This window comes from Crocodylus porosus, unplaced genomic scaffold, assembly GCF_001723895.1.
Source record: "Crocodylus porosus isolate Cpor-Errol unplaced genomic scaffold, CroPor_comp1, whole genome shotgun sequence".
NCBI lineage: Eukaryota > Metazoa > Chordata > Crocodylia > Crocodylidae > Crocodylus > Crocodylus porosus.
Genome location: NW_017728947.1, coordinates 3950135 through 3965671, shown reverse-complemented (window position 1 = coordinate 3965671; position 15537 = coordinate 3950135). Strand labels below are relative to the sequence as shown.

The 15537-nt window shown below is 43.3% G+C and overlaps 1 protein-coding gene across 1 annotated transcript in view; it reads left to right on the top strand.

The window, feature by feature from the left end:
• The first annotated feature begins 6 nt into the window (after positions 1-6).
• MOB2 (MOB kinase activator 2) overlaps positions 7-15537 on the top strand; it is a 190522-nt gene continuing 174991 nt past the window's right edge. The window contains exon 1 of the mRNA XM_019551618.1: positions 7-53. Within this exon, the coding sequence (XP_019407163.1) occupies positions 37-53 (17 nt within the window). The 5' untranslated portion in view covers positions 7-36. The remainder of the gene's footprint in view (positions 54-15537) is intronic.

The following is a 15537-nucleotide window of genomic DNA, read 5'->3' as shown; positions in this document are numbered from 1 at the left end:
GCCACCCCTGAGCTCGGCCGGCGCCGCGGGACAGCCATGGACTGGCTCATGGGGTGAGTCCCGCGTCCCCCCGCGTGTCCGCGCTGCCCCGGGGCAAGTGGGGGCACCTGCTGCCTCTTGCCGGGGAGGTGCGGGGGGGAGGCTTCTCCAGGGCTTGGGCCCGGTGGGCGTGAGCTGCCCCTGCAGAAGGAGTCCGGGGCGAGGGAGCGGACGGGCCCCTGAGGGCAGCCCCCTGCCCTGCGGACCGGGGTGTGTAGCACTTGCCGCACGCAGGCACGAGCCCGGGTCACCCGACGGGAGGGGGTAAGGGCTTACGACATAAATTTCATGTGCCGGCCCGGCGCGTGCTCTGGGCCCGGGTGCAGGTGAGCTGCAGGTAGGATGGAGAGTTTGCGGCCAGGCTTCTCGACCCAGGTGGTGCTGCTTTGAGCTGGGGCTTGAACAAGGTGCCGTCCAGCCATGTGGCTTCTACGATGGCATGCAAGCAGGTTTTGTGCCTTTCAGCAGAGACTTGTGTTTCAGCACTGCTTGCTCTCGTGTTGGTTTCTTCTGGCTCATAGTTCGATCCCAGTGGTATTTTTGTGGTCGATGTTTCCTCCTTTTTTTGAAAGGGAATGGCGCTGGTGGAGGGGGTTGCTGGCTTTGCTGGGTCCAGTGGCCCGTTTTCCACACACGTTGGAAAGCTGCTTGGGTCTGTCAGCCTTTATTTGGTTCTTAATTCATTGGCTAATGAGCAGGGCCATCGTCTGTGTCTGTGCACTTGTGTTAAGAGGACATCTTGAGACTCAGTGTGGCCAACACTTGAACTGTTTCCTTGTACTAGTTACAGAAGATTTGAGGCAGCGGTAGAAGACTCAGTGGTTAAGTTTTCACTAATCAGTTAATGGGCATAGACTCCTGAGCGTGTACTGTGTGGACCAGCAGTGCCCGACTGTCTTGCCTTGTGGGCTGGTTGGAGAGACCTGGCTCTGCCTGTGGGCCAGATTTGGCCACTGGGCCCGATCCAGCTACAGGGGGTTGTGCAGGCTGTCCCTTGGCCTGTCTACCCTGGGGCAGGGTTTGGGGTGCAGCCTGGGTCCTGATCTGGACACTTGGTGGGAAGGAAGCAGGGTAGTGGCCCTGATCCAGATGCTTGGGGGGGTCTGGGTAGGGTAAAGCATTTTTCTCTTCAAACCAGGCTTGAAGGGGCAGGTAAGGGAAGCAGCCTAGCTGGATCTGCATGTGCAGATGGTGACCCATCCTGTTGTGTGCGTAATGGTTCAGGCAGGGCAGGATCCAGTCCTGCAGGTCTTCTGTGGCTCCCCATTGTCAAATTTTGACCCATGTGGCTTCCTGCAGGCTGCATGTTATGGTTCCATGGGCTGGGTTTGGCCCGTGGGCCAGAGGTTGAGCACCCCTGGCATATGCCATGTTAGCATAGGTGTCTTCTAGTGTTCTCATATAAATCTGGCATTGGTGGGGCATGTAGTGGAAAGCTGCTAGAGCTGGTTTGGTTGGAAAGAAGTATTATGTTATGTAGTCATAATGAAGATGAGAGTTTATTTGATGGGGTTTTCTTGATTGTGATGTTTTAACTACAGAAGCATCTGGAGTTCAGTATATTTGGGTAAATAAACTTAAAGTAACACTGTGTAGAGCTAAGTGTAAGGAAGCTTTGTATCTTTTTTTAAACATTTGATCTATAAAAGTACTGAGGTAAGATGGTTTTAAAATAGCTTGGATAACGTAGTTGCATCTATTTTTGTGCCAACTAATCACAGACTAGAAAAGAATAAAGCTTTGTGATCTAATTGTCAGCTCATCCCTATGTCAACTGATCATCATTAGTATTTTTGACTCTTTAAAGCTCACTGATATTCTATACTTGATCTTTCCACAGAATGGGTGAACTCATGTTGAAATGGAAAAAAGGCTGCCTGTGTTTCCTATTCTAATTAGGCTCGTTCCCGAGTCATCTGTGGATTACATGTTTGTTCTTGGCTATTGCTTGGTACTTCTGTTGCACGACCAAATCCTGCAGTGTCCACACTGCAGTGTTCAGTGTTGTGCTGATTTCCGAGTTTGTAAAAATTTTTCTTGTGCAGAAGGGAGAAGGGGAAAGCATTGTGTGTTTTTTGGGGCAAAGCCCTCTTAATCGGTCCAAGTCATTGCAACTATCAGCACCCTTGTGCATCTAAGTGAAAAACATTCCATCCCTGTTAACTGGAAAAAAAGTCACTTATGGTATAAGTCACTTAGAACAGTGCTTTGAGAGAAGTCGGCCTGCCATATTCTAATGTTACAAAAGCCTTAGTCTGTCTGTCTGTCCATAATGCTTTATGTACCTGCAGTGGGGTCACTGCCTGCCGAGCTGACCAGGCAATGGTGTGGGGAGGAGTGGGCCTGATGTGGGGGGGAGGAGCAGGTGTGTGTGTGGGGGGGCAGTGGAGGAGTGGGCCCAGGCCTGACATGGGGGTGGGGTGGGGGGGGAGAGCAGTGGGCCTGGCCTGATGCAGCAGCGAGTGGGGAGGGGAGGAGTGGGCCTCCTCCGCCCTCAGGTCTGCGTCCACCCCATGTGTCAGCCCTGGGCCTGCTCCTCCTGTTCCCCTGCCACTGCTGGGTCGGCTCAGACCTGCTGCTCTTCCTTCCCCCCCACATTGGGCCCAGGCCTACTCTCCCCTCCCCACTCGGGGAATGGGCCTGGCCCCCAAGCAGCAGGAGGGAAGGGGGAAGCAGGCCCAGATGGAGGGGGTGTGGCATGGGGCTCCATTCTTGCTTGCTCCCCACCCCCTCCCTGTCATTCTTGACAGGTGATTGGGTAGTCTTTAACTAAAACTGCAACTATTCCAGCCTCTTGTGAGGGAAGGGATGAGCTGCGCAACTATGCAAGATCAAAATGTCACACTTCAGTAATTCTTAGGTTTAATTTCTTCTTATGCTCTTCACATTAAATTGCACCAATCTGTTTCCAAATGTTGTGTGTCTGCATTAGTACAGGGTCGATATGGAAAGAATGCTATTTTTATTTCCAATTAGTTTGTAAATACCATTTTACAGGCTTGCCAGCTGTCTGCTATTCCTCTAAAATCGTGTCCCTCTCTTCCACTTCATTTTGTCAGTCGTGTTTCCATAACTGCTTTGGACTGGGAAGTGCCCTGGCTATTTTAACTTTGTATCCTTACTGGAAATGACTTTCAAAAGGAATCTGAGCAGGGGATGATCTAGATATCCTCTCTTTGAGCTCATTTTGCACTTACACTAACCTCCAAATGCATTATAGGGTAGAGCGAGAGTCCTTTATTTCTTAAAGATCTTGTGTGCCTGTATACTAGGGAATGGGGGAAGAGTAAGTTTTCATCATACCACTGAGGGCCGCAGCCTCGGGGTCTTGGATTGCTTCAGAAAACTTTACATATGAAACTAGAAGCCAAATACCATAAACAATAGCAATATGTCAAAAATTAGGTAAAAAGTAGTAGGTTTGCATGGTCACACACCAGAACTTTGCTGTCATGCAGCTTGGCCTTTTTCCTGTTGTCAGGTGCTTCAAAATGAAATGAAATTTAGGGAAAAGAGCTGAACAGCTGAGCTACTGGCATGTGTATAATCAAACCTCAGTTTAACTCCACAATAAGCCTTAATAAGTCTCTTGTTGCATTAAGTAAATATCCTACATCCTTATTACCATTGAGAAATACCCTTAACAATAGTATTTGAGTAACTTGTATTAGCCACAGAAGAGGTTAGACACAAAAGGTTGTGTGTGTTTCTCTTGGAAGGAACAGAAGCGAAAGTTGTTTAGCATCTCCAATCTTGATAAATATATATAAGCTAACAAGCTTAAGCTTTTTTATTATACATAAGAAATATTTTATGTGGCTCTGACTGGAGATGGTTGATGTCTTTGTTCATTGGCATCTGACGGGGACATATGCTATACTTATTGGAAAAGGAATATTTGTTATTAAAAATTTGGGCTGTATTTGTAACACCAAGTTTAAGTGACAACAAAGATGAGCTTTGTTCTTCTTGTTGCATAACTTTTTTTTTAATTTGAGTTTAAAGTTCTTAATTAAAAGGAAATGCAACACTTTTAAATGCAATTAAACCTGAGAGGACCTCTGTTCTGACTTTTTATCGTGGTATCTGATGAAAGTTCTGTAACACTTCCTTTTTTTCTGAAAGTCTGTATAATAAAGTAACAAGCTTGCCAACAGTTCCCTGTTAATTACAGGCTGCTCTTATGAAGCCATGTCTAAGCTACAAAGCTTTATAGGTATAGCATTGGGTCAGGAGTGGAAGGAGGGAGGTCATGCAAACCACCATGTATATGTTGGTGGTCACACACCCCTGATGTAGATGCAGCTTATACAGGCAAGAGTACTTTGACTAGAGGTTTAAATATAGCAGAAAAGACTTTTTGCCAGTATGAGTTGCATCTCCACTAGAGGGCTTTGCCAGTATAAGTATGATGATGAGCCCTGTGTAGTTCAGAAGAAGGGAGTGATTCAGTAGAGGAAAAATGAGTAATTAAAAAAAAATTAAAACATCTTTTTATTAAATGATCAGCTTTCATTTAACTAATTCTTATTTGTACTCATAGGAGCAGAGGACTGGAGGGGGCCTTCTAGGCCCTCCAGTCTATTCCCCGGTGGTCTCAGGTCCACACTTAGCAAATGAGTTTCTAAAATCGCTGCTTCAGGCCCTCACCTACAACTAACGGGACCAATATCTGAAACACCAGGAACAGCCTAACCATGCAATAGGTAGAAGCAAAAGAGATAAACGCCCTGCCACTTTGATGACAGGGAAGGATTTTGGTTAAGATTCATGGATGTTAGGGCTGGAAGGGACCTTGAAGATCATAAAGTCCAGCCCCCTGCCCCAGGGGTAGGAAGTCAGCTAGGGTCAAAGGACCCCAGCAGGATTTCTTGAATGAGTCCAGAGTAGGTGCTTGTACCACTCTGGACTCATGCTCAGAAGATCTGTGGAAAAAGTCAATAACCCATGCTACGGAGGACTATTTGTCTCCTCCACCCTCCCACCCTGACGTAGGTACACAGAGCCCACGTCAGTCTGATGTAGGGGCAAAATGTTCCTGACTCAAATTAAGTTGTTAGTATGGCCCTGAGGAGTAGAGCAAAGTCCTGTACAATTTAGGAAAACTTCAAATTGGAAAAGGTAAAAGTACAAACATTTCAGAGAAGGAAAAGTAAATTCTTTGAAGTACTAATATCTGATGGCAGCAGTGCTCCTAGTGATCATGTATAACCACATGAAAGCCCTGCAGTTGAAGTCAGTTTGCAGAAATGAATTCTCTGAATATACATCAGCAGTCCATCCACAGTAGAGCACTAAAGTATTCCAGTATCTGTATTAGTGTCTGGAATGCTTGTAGGTTCCTGTATACAAATGTTTTATAGGTATTTCTGATGCTAGTAGTGCCTTTGAATAAGTCTCATTAATCCTTCTGTCCAGACTGGTTCGGTTTGTACGTTTCAATGAAAGCATGGATGGTATTGCTGCTGTACTATTTCATTTGGTCTTCCCATTAAGTTGTCACCACCCAAACTTCTGTCACCAACTTCTCGATCTACAAAGCTGCTGTTCAACTGACTGATGTTTGTCTTTGTTTCATATGCCCATGTCCTCTCTTCCTTCAAAAAAAAGCAGAATTTAAAATGGTGCATTAGAAATGTTTTAAAATGTGGAATTTTTATTCTAAACATTTTTTTCAATAACGCTTTATAATACTTTTTGCGAGATGGTCTCTTGGAGAAAAAAATTACAAAGGTTAATACAGACATGTTATACCCATGTTAATTTTACAGCAGCCGATGGATGCATTTGCCTTTGTGGGTTGAAATGATATGGGAGTGAAGGGATTGCCTCAGTTGTATCTCAAAGACTCGAGATCTGGATAGGGTAAGAAGATTGGGATACACCCAAATGAGGCATTGTACATCCTAGGTAGTTCCTAGAATTTGCCAGCTCATGATGTTACAGCAGCCACTGGTCAGTGCTCTGTCTGAATCTACAATCTATATGCAGTGGGGGAGGAGCGAACTTGAACTTGAAAGGTTGTTGTCTTTCCTTGAGCCCCCTTTTGTACCTCCAACTTCAGCATAAATTAAAAAAAGGGAGCAGTTCAACAAAACTAAAAACTAGAAAAGTAAAAGATGCAAGCAAAATTGAAGAATTAAAAACAAAGCTCCTTATCTTAGAATATGAGTGTCTAAAGGCTGCTGTGCTTGTAACAGATTCTGTGTTCAGCCTGTACAAGGCATCTCTGCCATACATGCTGAATACTGTTACGAGGGGGAAGAGATCAAGATATCTGCAGAATGGACAGAGCCCTTGGGTAACTTCACTGAACTAAACTGAAGTGGTAATATTAATGCCAACAAATTGCAGTTGCATTACAGATTAAGCTATAGGAATTATAGATTCACTGTATATATGTAGTATATAGAACAAAACTTTCATCCTGCTGCTACCATACACCTCTTTCTAGAGTTATAGGATAAGTAGCCCAATTCACGGAGTGTCAGGCATGCTGTGTGTGGACACAATGCATCAGTCTTCACAAAATGCACTGTCCCATACAGACTCGGGTCCATTTTAATAATAAATGTTGCAAGAAAATTTCAGCTGCAGTGTTTGAACTTTTGCAGAGATGCAGTCTTCAGATGTAGACAGGCTATACAATGCGAGTTAAATCTCACCCAGTGTATGTATTTCAGCTTTGTAATGAAAGTAGCAAGTACTAAAAGTACTCTCCCATTAGCAAGTCTTCTGACAATTGTTTCTTTTTCATTCAGATCATGGTTTGGAAAGTTCAAATGGCCTGCAAGTTGTGACATAGCTCAAAAATATTGCTACCTTTATAAATTCTGAAACTATTGGTACCTACTAGCAAAACCCAAGCTGGATATACCTAACCTGAGCACTTGAACTTTTGAACATGTGGAAGTCTCTTTGGAAAAAAATCCTGTATTCTTGAGGTGCTGGCCAATCCAGAATTTATTCACAGATGTTAGGGTTGGAAGGGGCCTCAATAGATCATCGAGTCTGTCCCCCTGCATAGGAAGGAAAGTGTGCTGGATTCAGATGACCCCAGCCAGATGCCTATCTAACCTCCTTTTTGAAGACCCCCCAGAGTGGGGGAGAGCACCACCTCCCTTGGGAGCCCATTCCAGATTTTGGTCACTTTAACAGTGAAGAAGTTCTTCCTAATGTCCAGTCTAAATCTGCTCTCTGCTAGCTTATGGCCATTGTTTCTTGTGACCCCCAAGGGTGCCTTGGTGAGTAGAGCCTCACCAATTCCCTTCTGCATGATGAATTTATAGGCAGCTACAAAGTTGCCTCTCAACCTTCTCTTGTGGAGGCTGAAGAGGTCCAGGTGCCCTACTCTCTCCTCATAGGGCTTGGCCTGCAAGCCCTTAACCATACAAGCGACCCGTCTCTGGACCCTCTCCAGGTTATCCACGTTCCTCTTGAAGTGTGGCGCCCAAAACTGCACGCAGTATTCCAACTGTGGTCTGACCAGTGTCCGATAGAGGGGAAGTATCACCTCCTTAGTTCTGTTTGTCATGCATCTGCTGATGCATGATAAAGTGCAGTTAGCTTTGCTGATGACTTCATCACACTGACAACTCGTGTTCATCTTGGAGTCCGGTAGGACTCCGAGATCCCTTTCCGCTTCCGTTCTGCTGAGCAGGTCATTTCTTAGGCAGTAGTTGTGCCGGACATTTTTCCTTCCTAGGTGCAGCACCTTGCATTTCTCCTTGTTAAATAGCATTCTGTTGTTTTCTGTCCACTTATCTAACCTGTCTAGGTTGGCCTGCAGTTGTTCCCTGCCCTCTGGTGTGTCTACTTCTTCCCACAGTTTTGTATCATCCGCAGACTTGGACAGAGTACACTTCACTCCCTCATCCAAGTCACGGATGAAGACGCTAAAGAGTATCGGTCCAAGGACCGAGCCCTGCAGGACCCCACATCCTTCCAGGTCAATACCCACCCATCCACCACCACTCTCTGGGTATGACCCTCTAGCCAATTTGCCACCCACCAGACTGTGTGTAATTATCTGTCACAGCCTCTTAATTTGTTCACCAGCATGGGTTGGGATACCGTATCGAAGGCCTTCCTGAAGTCCAAGTAAACGATATCTATCCCAACTCCTGTGTCCAGATGTTTTGTAACCTGGTCATAAAAAGAGACTAGATTAGTCAGGCGTGATCTACCTGCTACAAACCTGTGCTGGTTTCCCCTCAGCATAATTTTTCCTGCTGGGCTTTCACATATATGGGCCTTAATAATCTTTTCAAAGACTTTACCAAGGATAGAGGTGAGACTGACTGACCTGTAGTTGCTGGGATCCTCCTTCCTCCCCTTCTTGAAAATGGGGACCACATTGGCCCTTTTCCAGTCCTCCGGAACCTGGCCCGTGCGCCACAAGTGCTCAGATATTCTTGTCAGTGGCTGTGCAGCGACATTGGCCAGTGCCTTTAGTACCCTTGGATGGAGCTCATCCAGGCCTGCCAACTTAAACGCATCCAGTCCTACCAAGTGACTCTGCACTATCTCAGGGACAGAGCTTGGTGGTCTGGCACCCTGCTGTTGTCTCTCTACAATCCCATTGTGAGGCTTGTCTTGCCCTTTGTTTAGGAATACTGAGGCAAAGAATTCATTGAGGAGTTCAGCCTTGTCTCCCCTCTCTGTCACTAGTTGCTTTTGCCTGTTCAGTAGTGGTCCTATACCGCCCTGGGCCTTTGGTAGTTATGTGATGCAGTTATAGGGAGGATGCTTAGCGTGGACCAATACTTCTAGGCTAATGACTAGAGACTAAAACTGAACAAGGAGTACTTAAGGTTAACCACTCCTAACAGCATCTAGCTCTGATTCAGTAAGAATACGCTATGCTGGCATAAATCTGTTAGACTTAATCATGGCTGCTTTTGGAAAGGATACACTATTGTAAGGAATAAAATATATTGCTAAGAGCAATGAAGTATGTATATAGCGTACTTCTTCAGGTTGACTGATCTAACGCAGTTGAACAAGTTAAGGCTAAAAGAAACATGTTCCTTGCCTGTTTAAGACGGATATTTGAGTAAGTAAAGCTGTCTGTGCTTTTGGAATTCTCAAATGCACTTCTTTACAAGCAGTGTGCTGAGGGTTTGGAACAGGCTCCCCCCAGAAGTGGTACAGCCATCCATCCTGGTGATTTTCAGAAAACATCTTGATGCCCATCTTGCTGGGATGAGTTGATCCCAGCAGTCTTTCCTGCCCTTCCAGCCCTTAACAACTATGAAAAAACCCCCAAATGAAACTGAATGTGATGGAGACAGCATTTCCTGCAGCCGACAAAACCAGAGAGGCCAGATTATTTCCCTTCAGGCTGCTCTCATGAAGGAAATCTCCTGCATTATAAGACAAACTCCCCCCAGGAAGCTTTCCTACCACCTTTCATAGTTGTACTATATATGCTTATTTTGGTTTTTTTTTTTGGTTTTAAACTGACCTCACAACAGGTGTTTCCCTTCCATTATGTTCCTTGCAAATTCTTGGTTTCATGAGCTGTTTTCCTTATTTGGCAAAAATTGAAAATAACTCAGAACTCATAAAACAGACCTGCTTCGTCCCAGGGGGTGAAAGATTCACATGTTCACATATGAATGCAGTGAATAAAGAACTATGCCTACACTCATTCAGAGGTTTGTTCCCAAACCAACTGCTAGGTCTCCCCTCTACAAAGGACCACGTGCTGTTAGTTGATGACTTAAAAGATAATGCTTCTGTTCCTTCAGATGGTCTTTAGCAAAAATCATCTTTACAGCTACCAGAAAACATCATATAGCTTCTAATCATTCTTCTGTAGCAGTTAGAGATTTTCCCCTCAAATCCTTACTTCTATTTATTTTAAAAATATTTCTTTAGTATTAGTTTTGTCTACTTTATCACTGCTCACTTTACATCTCTGGAAACTGAAGTTTACCCTTTGCAAAAATGAAGCAAGGATTAGACAACAGTAATTTTGATTTCTCTATATTCTATGTACTGTTGTTACTTTGCACTTTGCCTGAGAGAGTCCAAGTATTCTGATAAGAACATAGCTGGTATCTGAGTTGTTGCCTTCTACTGTAGTGGTGTGTGGCCTTCTACCTGGGATCTCTTGAGCATATATTAACCATTTACAGAAGCAGGACATTGGCTGCTGTGGTCCCCCTGCTTTACCTGTGGCAGGTCAGGATGTTATGTCTTGTTGCCACGCTTGCCAGTAATTTTACTAAGAGGTTAGATTATAGATTTGTATAGGATTCTTTGGATACAGATGCTCCTCCTCAGGCAGGGCATTGCGCTAGATGACCTATGGAGGTCTCTTCCAGCCCTACTTGTGTAGGATTTGAAGTATTCTGATAAGAACATAACTGGTGGCTTTAGGCTTGAACAGATACAGAGACTCTGTCAGAAGAGGCAGTAGTCATAATGGAATTGTGATGGAGGGGTTGCTTAGGATGGAAACTGAGCCTTTCAGCTCACTTTGAGTAAGCAGTGCACCATCAAATCATATGTATTTGTGTTACTGCTACTCTAAATTGGATTCAAACCAGCCACCTGTGTCCAGTTACCAATCTCTTTAGATATCTTGTCTCCCAGATAAAAATACTTCCCCAGCCCCTACCCAACAAAATACCTGCTTTCTAGATTTATCTTGTAGAATGATTTTAAAAAGTAACTATAAAGGCATGGACCCCCAAACACGTTGGTATATCTGCTTACTACTGTGTTTTGTGGCTTTGTGAAACACAAAAACAAGGCTTGCATTTTATTGGTGTGAGAGATTTGTGTTATTTTAGCAAACCTCAGAAACTGTCATGATGATAAGCCTTTCTTTAGTGGAAACAGTCTTTTCCCTAAGGAGATGCTTGTTTGATCTGTATTCTTTGTACCCAAACAAAGTGTCTCTAGTAACCTTTATACTATAAAGTGAAGTCAAACTTGGTTAAGAGGAAACAAGCAGGTCATAGAACTGGAAGTTAATTAAGATGGTCACAATGAGTTTGTACCTCTCTTCTGGTGGGTTGAAGGCCTAAAGAAGATCAAATAATTCAGCGATTACTGTCCTGGGGATAGCAGAAAAAGCTTTGTCTTGTGCTATGCTTTAGAGATATTAATGGTTTTGCATACTGTGTTGAACTTCAGTTACTGATGAATTGCTTCCTCCTCTTGTCACTGCAGCTGCACCACTCTGAGTAAGAGTGAATTAAGATTTCCTGGAAAGAGATGGAGCTTGTAGGGGGAGTGGGGTAGGGAGTGTGACCTTGTTTAATTTTTTCCTCCTAGCCAGTTCTCTCAGAAGTGCTTGCCCTCAGCTATACTTTGCCTTCATTTATTTTTCTTTCTACAAGCAGCACAGCCACAGGGATGATAATAGCTACAAAACACATGGTTTTTATGTGTTCATGTACATGAACCTAACTTTCACATTGATTTGAATATCACCTGGGAAGAAAGCATTATTTTCATCTAGCTTAATTCCAATCTTTGATCCACCTTGACATTATGGTAGTGATGAATTAAATAATCAACATTTCTCCTAGTAGTATTCTGCCTACTTTATTGTGGGATATGTTAAAATAAAGGCTGCATCTCTTATCATGCAGGAAGTTCTGTAAAGAAGGCATGTGATGCATCTGTTGTAGTATTGTTAGGGATTGGTTATATCAGTGAGCCATGCAAGTTCTGTCTAGGGAGTGAAAAATAAACTACTGTAAAGGCTCCTATTTCTGTCAGACTGTTGCAATACTTTGTGCAGTTGGCCTCCTAGACATTTCTCTCCTTGAGGACATCTGTCTGGAGCAGATTTCATTTTTAGAGTTAGTTAAAATGATGAGTATAACTTTCAGTACTCAGCAGCAGTAGGGAAATCTTGGAGTTTTAAGACACAAAATTCTTCATTAAAAAAAATGGTTTGACTACAGTCAGTCCTGGGGGGAGAGGGCCAGGGGGAGAAGCTGGTGGGGGCACTGTTCTTCTCACAGCTTGCAAAAGCTGTGTTTGACTGGGGTGGGAAGGAAAGCATGTGGAAGAAAACTAAATTGAATCTATTTTGTCAAGACACCTAAAATGGTTTTACTGTAGACCAAATTTCTCATTAGTGAAACTGATCTTTGCACCCTCAGCAAAGATCAGTTTCACTAAGCTAAAAATATATCTGTGCAAAATGTTTAACACTTCATTTTAACAAGAATATTAACCTGCTAACCTAGAATCTAGACTAGCAAGGTTAAAGACAAAATTATCTATGCCGCCCTTATTCAGTTTTTTTGGTGTATACATTGTATTCATTTTTCCTTATGTATTGGCATACTCTGTATTTTACATCAGTTGGATGGATCCCTGCCTTGTCCAGTGCACAGATTAGATGGTGTTCAGTGACTAAGACAGCTAGCTGCCTCAGACCATTTTTTGTCATTAGTGGCTAGTGACTGAATTAGTGAATCATTTGCTGTCTCCTGAACCAACTTCAGTGAGCGAGTTTCCCCAAGTCACTCGCTCATTGGCCATTTTGGGTGCTGTATAGTACAAGTCACAGGGGGAGGGGTGTGGAAAAAGATATGATCTGTAATTGGAGATGGAATCATATAAGTGTGCACACTGGAGAGAATGGACATTGTGTAGGCAACCTTGATATTTTGTATTCCTGAAATTCTTCTTTTCAACCTTAATATTCCTTCAGTGCAGGATTGTGTGTGGAATTCTTTTAATTAAAGGAAAGAAACTGAATAACGTAATACTAACTGAGCACTGCTCTGTAGTGTCGCTGATACACAAGTCAACTGACTCTCTCTAGGTTCTCTAATATTGCGGGGGGGGGAAGTTGGGGGGGATTGTCAAAAGGTGTTTTCCATTCTCTTCAGAGATGACATTTCTTGGAGTAGATTCATCATTTCTGTGGTGTCAGGTCTGTCATGTGTAATAAATAAGTAACCGTGTCTGATGTGAACCAGTTTGAACTACCTCTTGTGTGCTGTCCCTCACTTTTTTTTTTTTTTTTTTTTTTCCTCTGCTCTATACGTATTGATGAAGCTTGAGGCCATGATCTTTAGGTTAAATCCAGGACTCGCAACCAGTAAAGAACAGTGTATTACTGCTGCCAATGGGAACTTGTTCCTTTCTGATTTGGCAAGGTGCTGACATCTTAAGTTTGAAAAAACATCTTGCTGTTAACTGCCCTTACATGACTCTCTCCCTCCTCCCTTCCCTTTCCCCCTCTCCCTCCCACCCCCCAAAAGGCAAGAGATCTGAAAAAACAGATTGTAACAGTGCAGTTTTTCAGTGGGGTCTGGAATTCATGAATACACTCAGTTCCATTTAGCTTCTCCCACTCCCTTTCCCTTTTAACTTAGTTATGTTAGCCTTGCTTGGTTTGTTCATAATACCTATTTAGCGGGTGCATGTGCATGGCTGCAGTTTCATCTGCTTGTAGTTGTTAAACTGTTGTGTGTCTGTTTTTTGTTCCTGCCCGATAGTAGAATTATTTTGGATTAATGGCTGTCTGAGTTTGAGGTTTAGAAAAGTTATGCTTATTGGGTGGGTGGAAAGAATCAGAAGATATCATCTCTATTCTCTCTTCTAAGATTTTGGGGGTTTTCTGCATGTGTTGTTAAATTACATAATGTAGAGATCTTACTGAAACCTCTGCTGTTTCTGAATTGTCTGGTATAAATTATGGTAAAGAGACTATGCATCTTCCTCCATTATTGCTAGGTTATAATGTTGGTGCTTGTTTTTTCTTTAGATATGCAGCTAATCTAATTATGGTCTAACCACCTGTTTGGATTACTGCAGTGCCCTATGTCAGGGGTGTTACACACTCCAGACCCCAGCTCTGTGGGGTCAGCAGCAACTGCGGTGGGGTTGGGGCTGGGTGGTGCCATTGGTTTGAGGACCCCAAAATCTGCAACAGACCATGCCCCTCAACTTTTGGTAGCCTGCTTGACAGGCCAGATGAAGCAGTTCTTTGCATCAGATACAGCCCATGGGTCATGTGTGTGACACTCCTACCCTATAGTATGAGATACTTTGGGGACTTTTAAAAACTTCAGTTATTGTAGAATGCAGCTTCTTGCATGCTTAGTTGTATTTCTTGTACAGCTTATGGTACGGGTGTAATTGTTAATTGTCACTGGCTTCCACATTTTTTTATGGTTTGTGTTCTGAAAACCTAAGAGTGTCTCTGCTTTCTTTCCTGTTCTTCCAGCCTGTCTGGCTGTTGAATTCACCTGTGGTGTTTGATCTGATAGTGTAGTGTACCATGCTCTGTAACTTTCTCCTTGACAGAAGAGGGCCTCTGCTAAAATTTGTTTTGCACAACGAGGCATTTAGACTTGTATACGTATAGGGGATGTACTTGGTTTACTCCTCGGGTCTGTGGCCTTCCTGTTTTCATACAGTATTTGAAAAAAACCCCAGCAGAACACCCTTGCTTCTCCTATAAGTAATAGTCATTTTAGGTGCATTTGAATAATAGAATCATAGAAAATGAGGGTTGGAAGGGACCTCAGGAGGTCATCTAGTCCAACCCCTTGCTCAAAGCAGGACCAGCCCCACCTAGATCATCCCAGCCAGGGCTTTGAATACCCAGGTTTTGAAAACCTCCAGTGGAGTTCCACCACCTCTCTGGGTAACTTGTTCCAATGTTTTACTACTCTCCTCATGAGAAAATTCTTCTTAATATCTAACTTAAGCTTCCCTTACTGCTCCTTGTTCTGTTATCTGCCACCACTGAGAGCAGTTTAGCTTACATGCAGAATGTGCCTAACCATCCAGTGAAAAGCTGTGTAGTTATGTCAAAGCTATGTAGCTTCACTGGTATAATTTTCCGGGTGGGTAAGATACTACCATCAGGCAAACAGCAGACTAGTTCTTCCTCACGCCTGCTAAGAGTTGATTCTAGACTTGTAATCTATATATTCATCTGGGTTTTAAGTAAAATTAAAGCCACCCTTGTTTGGTTAATTGGTAAGGCATATTTAAGATTAGCTGCTTTAATGAAAAAGTATTTCTTCATTTCATAACATAGCTCTAACTACAATGTAATGGCTACTGCCCATAGTCATATGGGTAGAATGGGATGCTAATATGATTTTGTGTTCTTGCTTATGTGACTTTAATAAATGCCTGTAAAATGTGGATTCTTTTGTTTTAGTAGATTTTCTTTAAGACACATTTTTTTCTGTTAAATAAAATGTAAAGAGGGACTCTTAAGCAACTGGAATTAATGTCTTTAGGATATGGCTGAATGGGATACACTTAGACTACTTAAGCTAAATCAAATAAAAGTGTGAAATAATAGTGCCCTTTGTGGATTTTACAAATGGAACCCAAATAACTCCCAAATGAGATAATCTACATGGGTTGAATGTGCTTTAACTGATACAGGGGGTAAAAAGCACCCTGTTCAAATTTGCTGATGACACTAAGGTGTGGGGGGGATGTGGGCACACTAGAAAGGAGCAATAGGCTACAATCGGACCTAGACAGGTTACA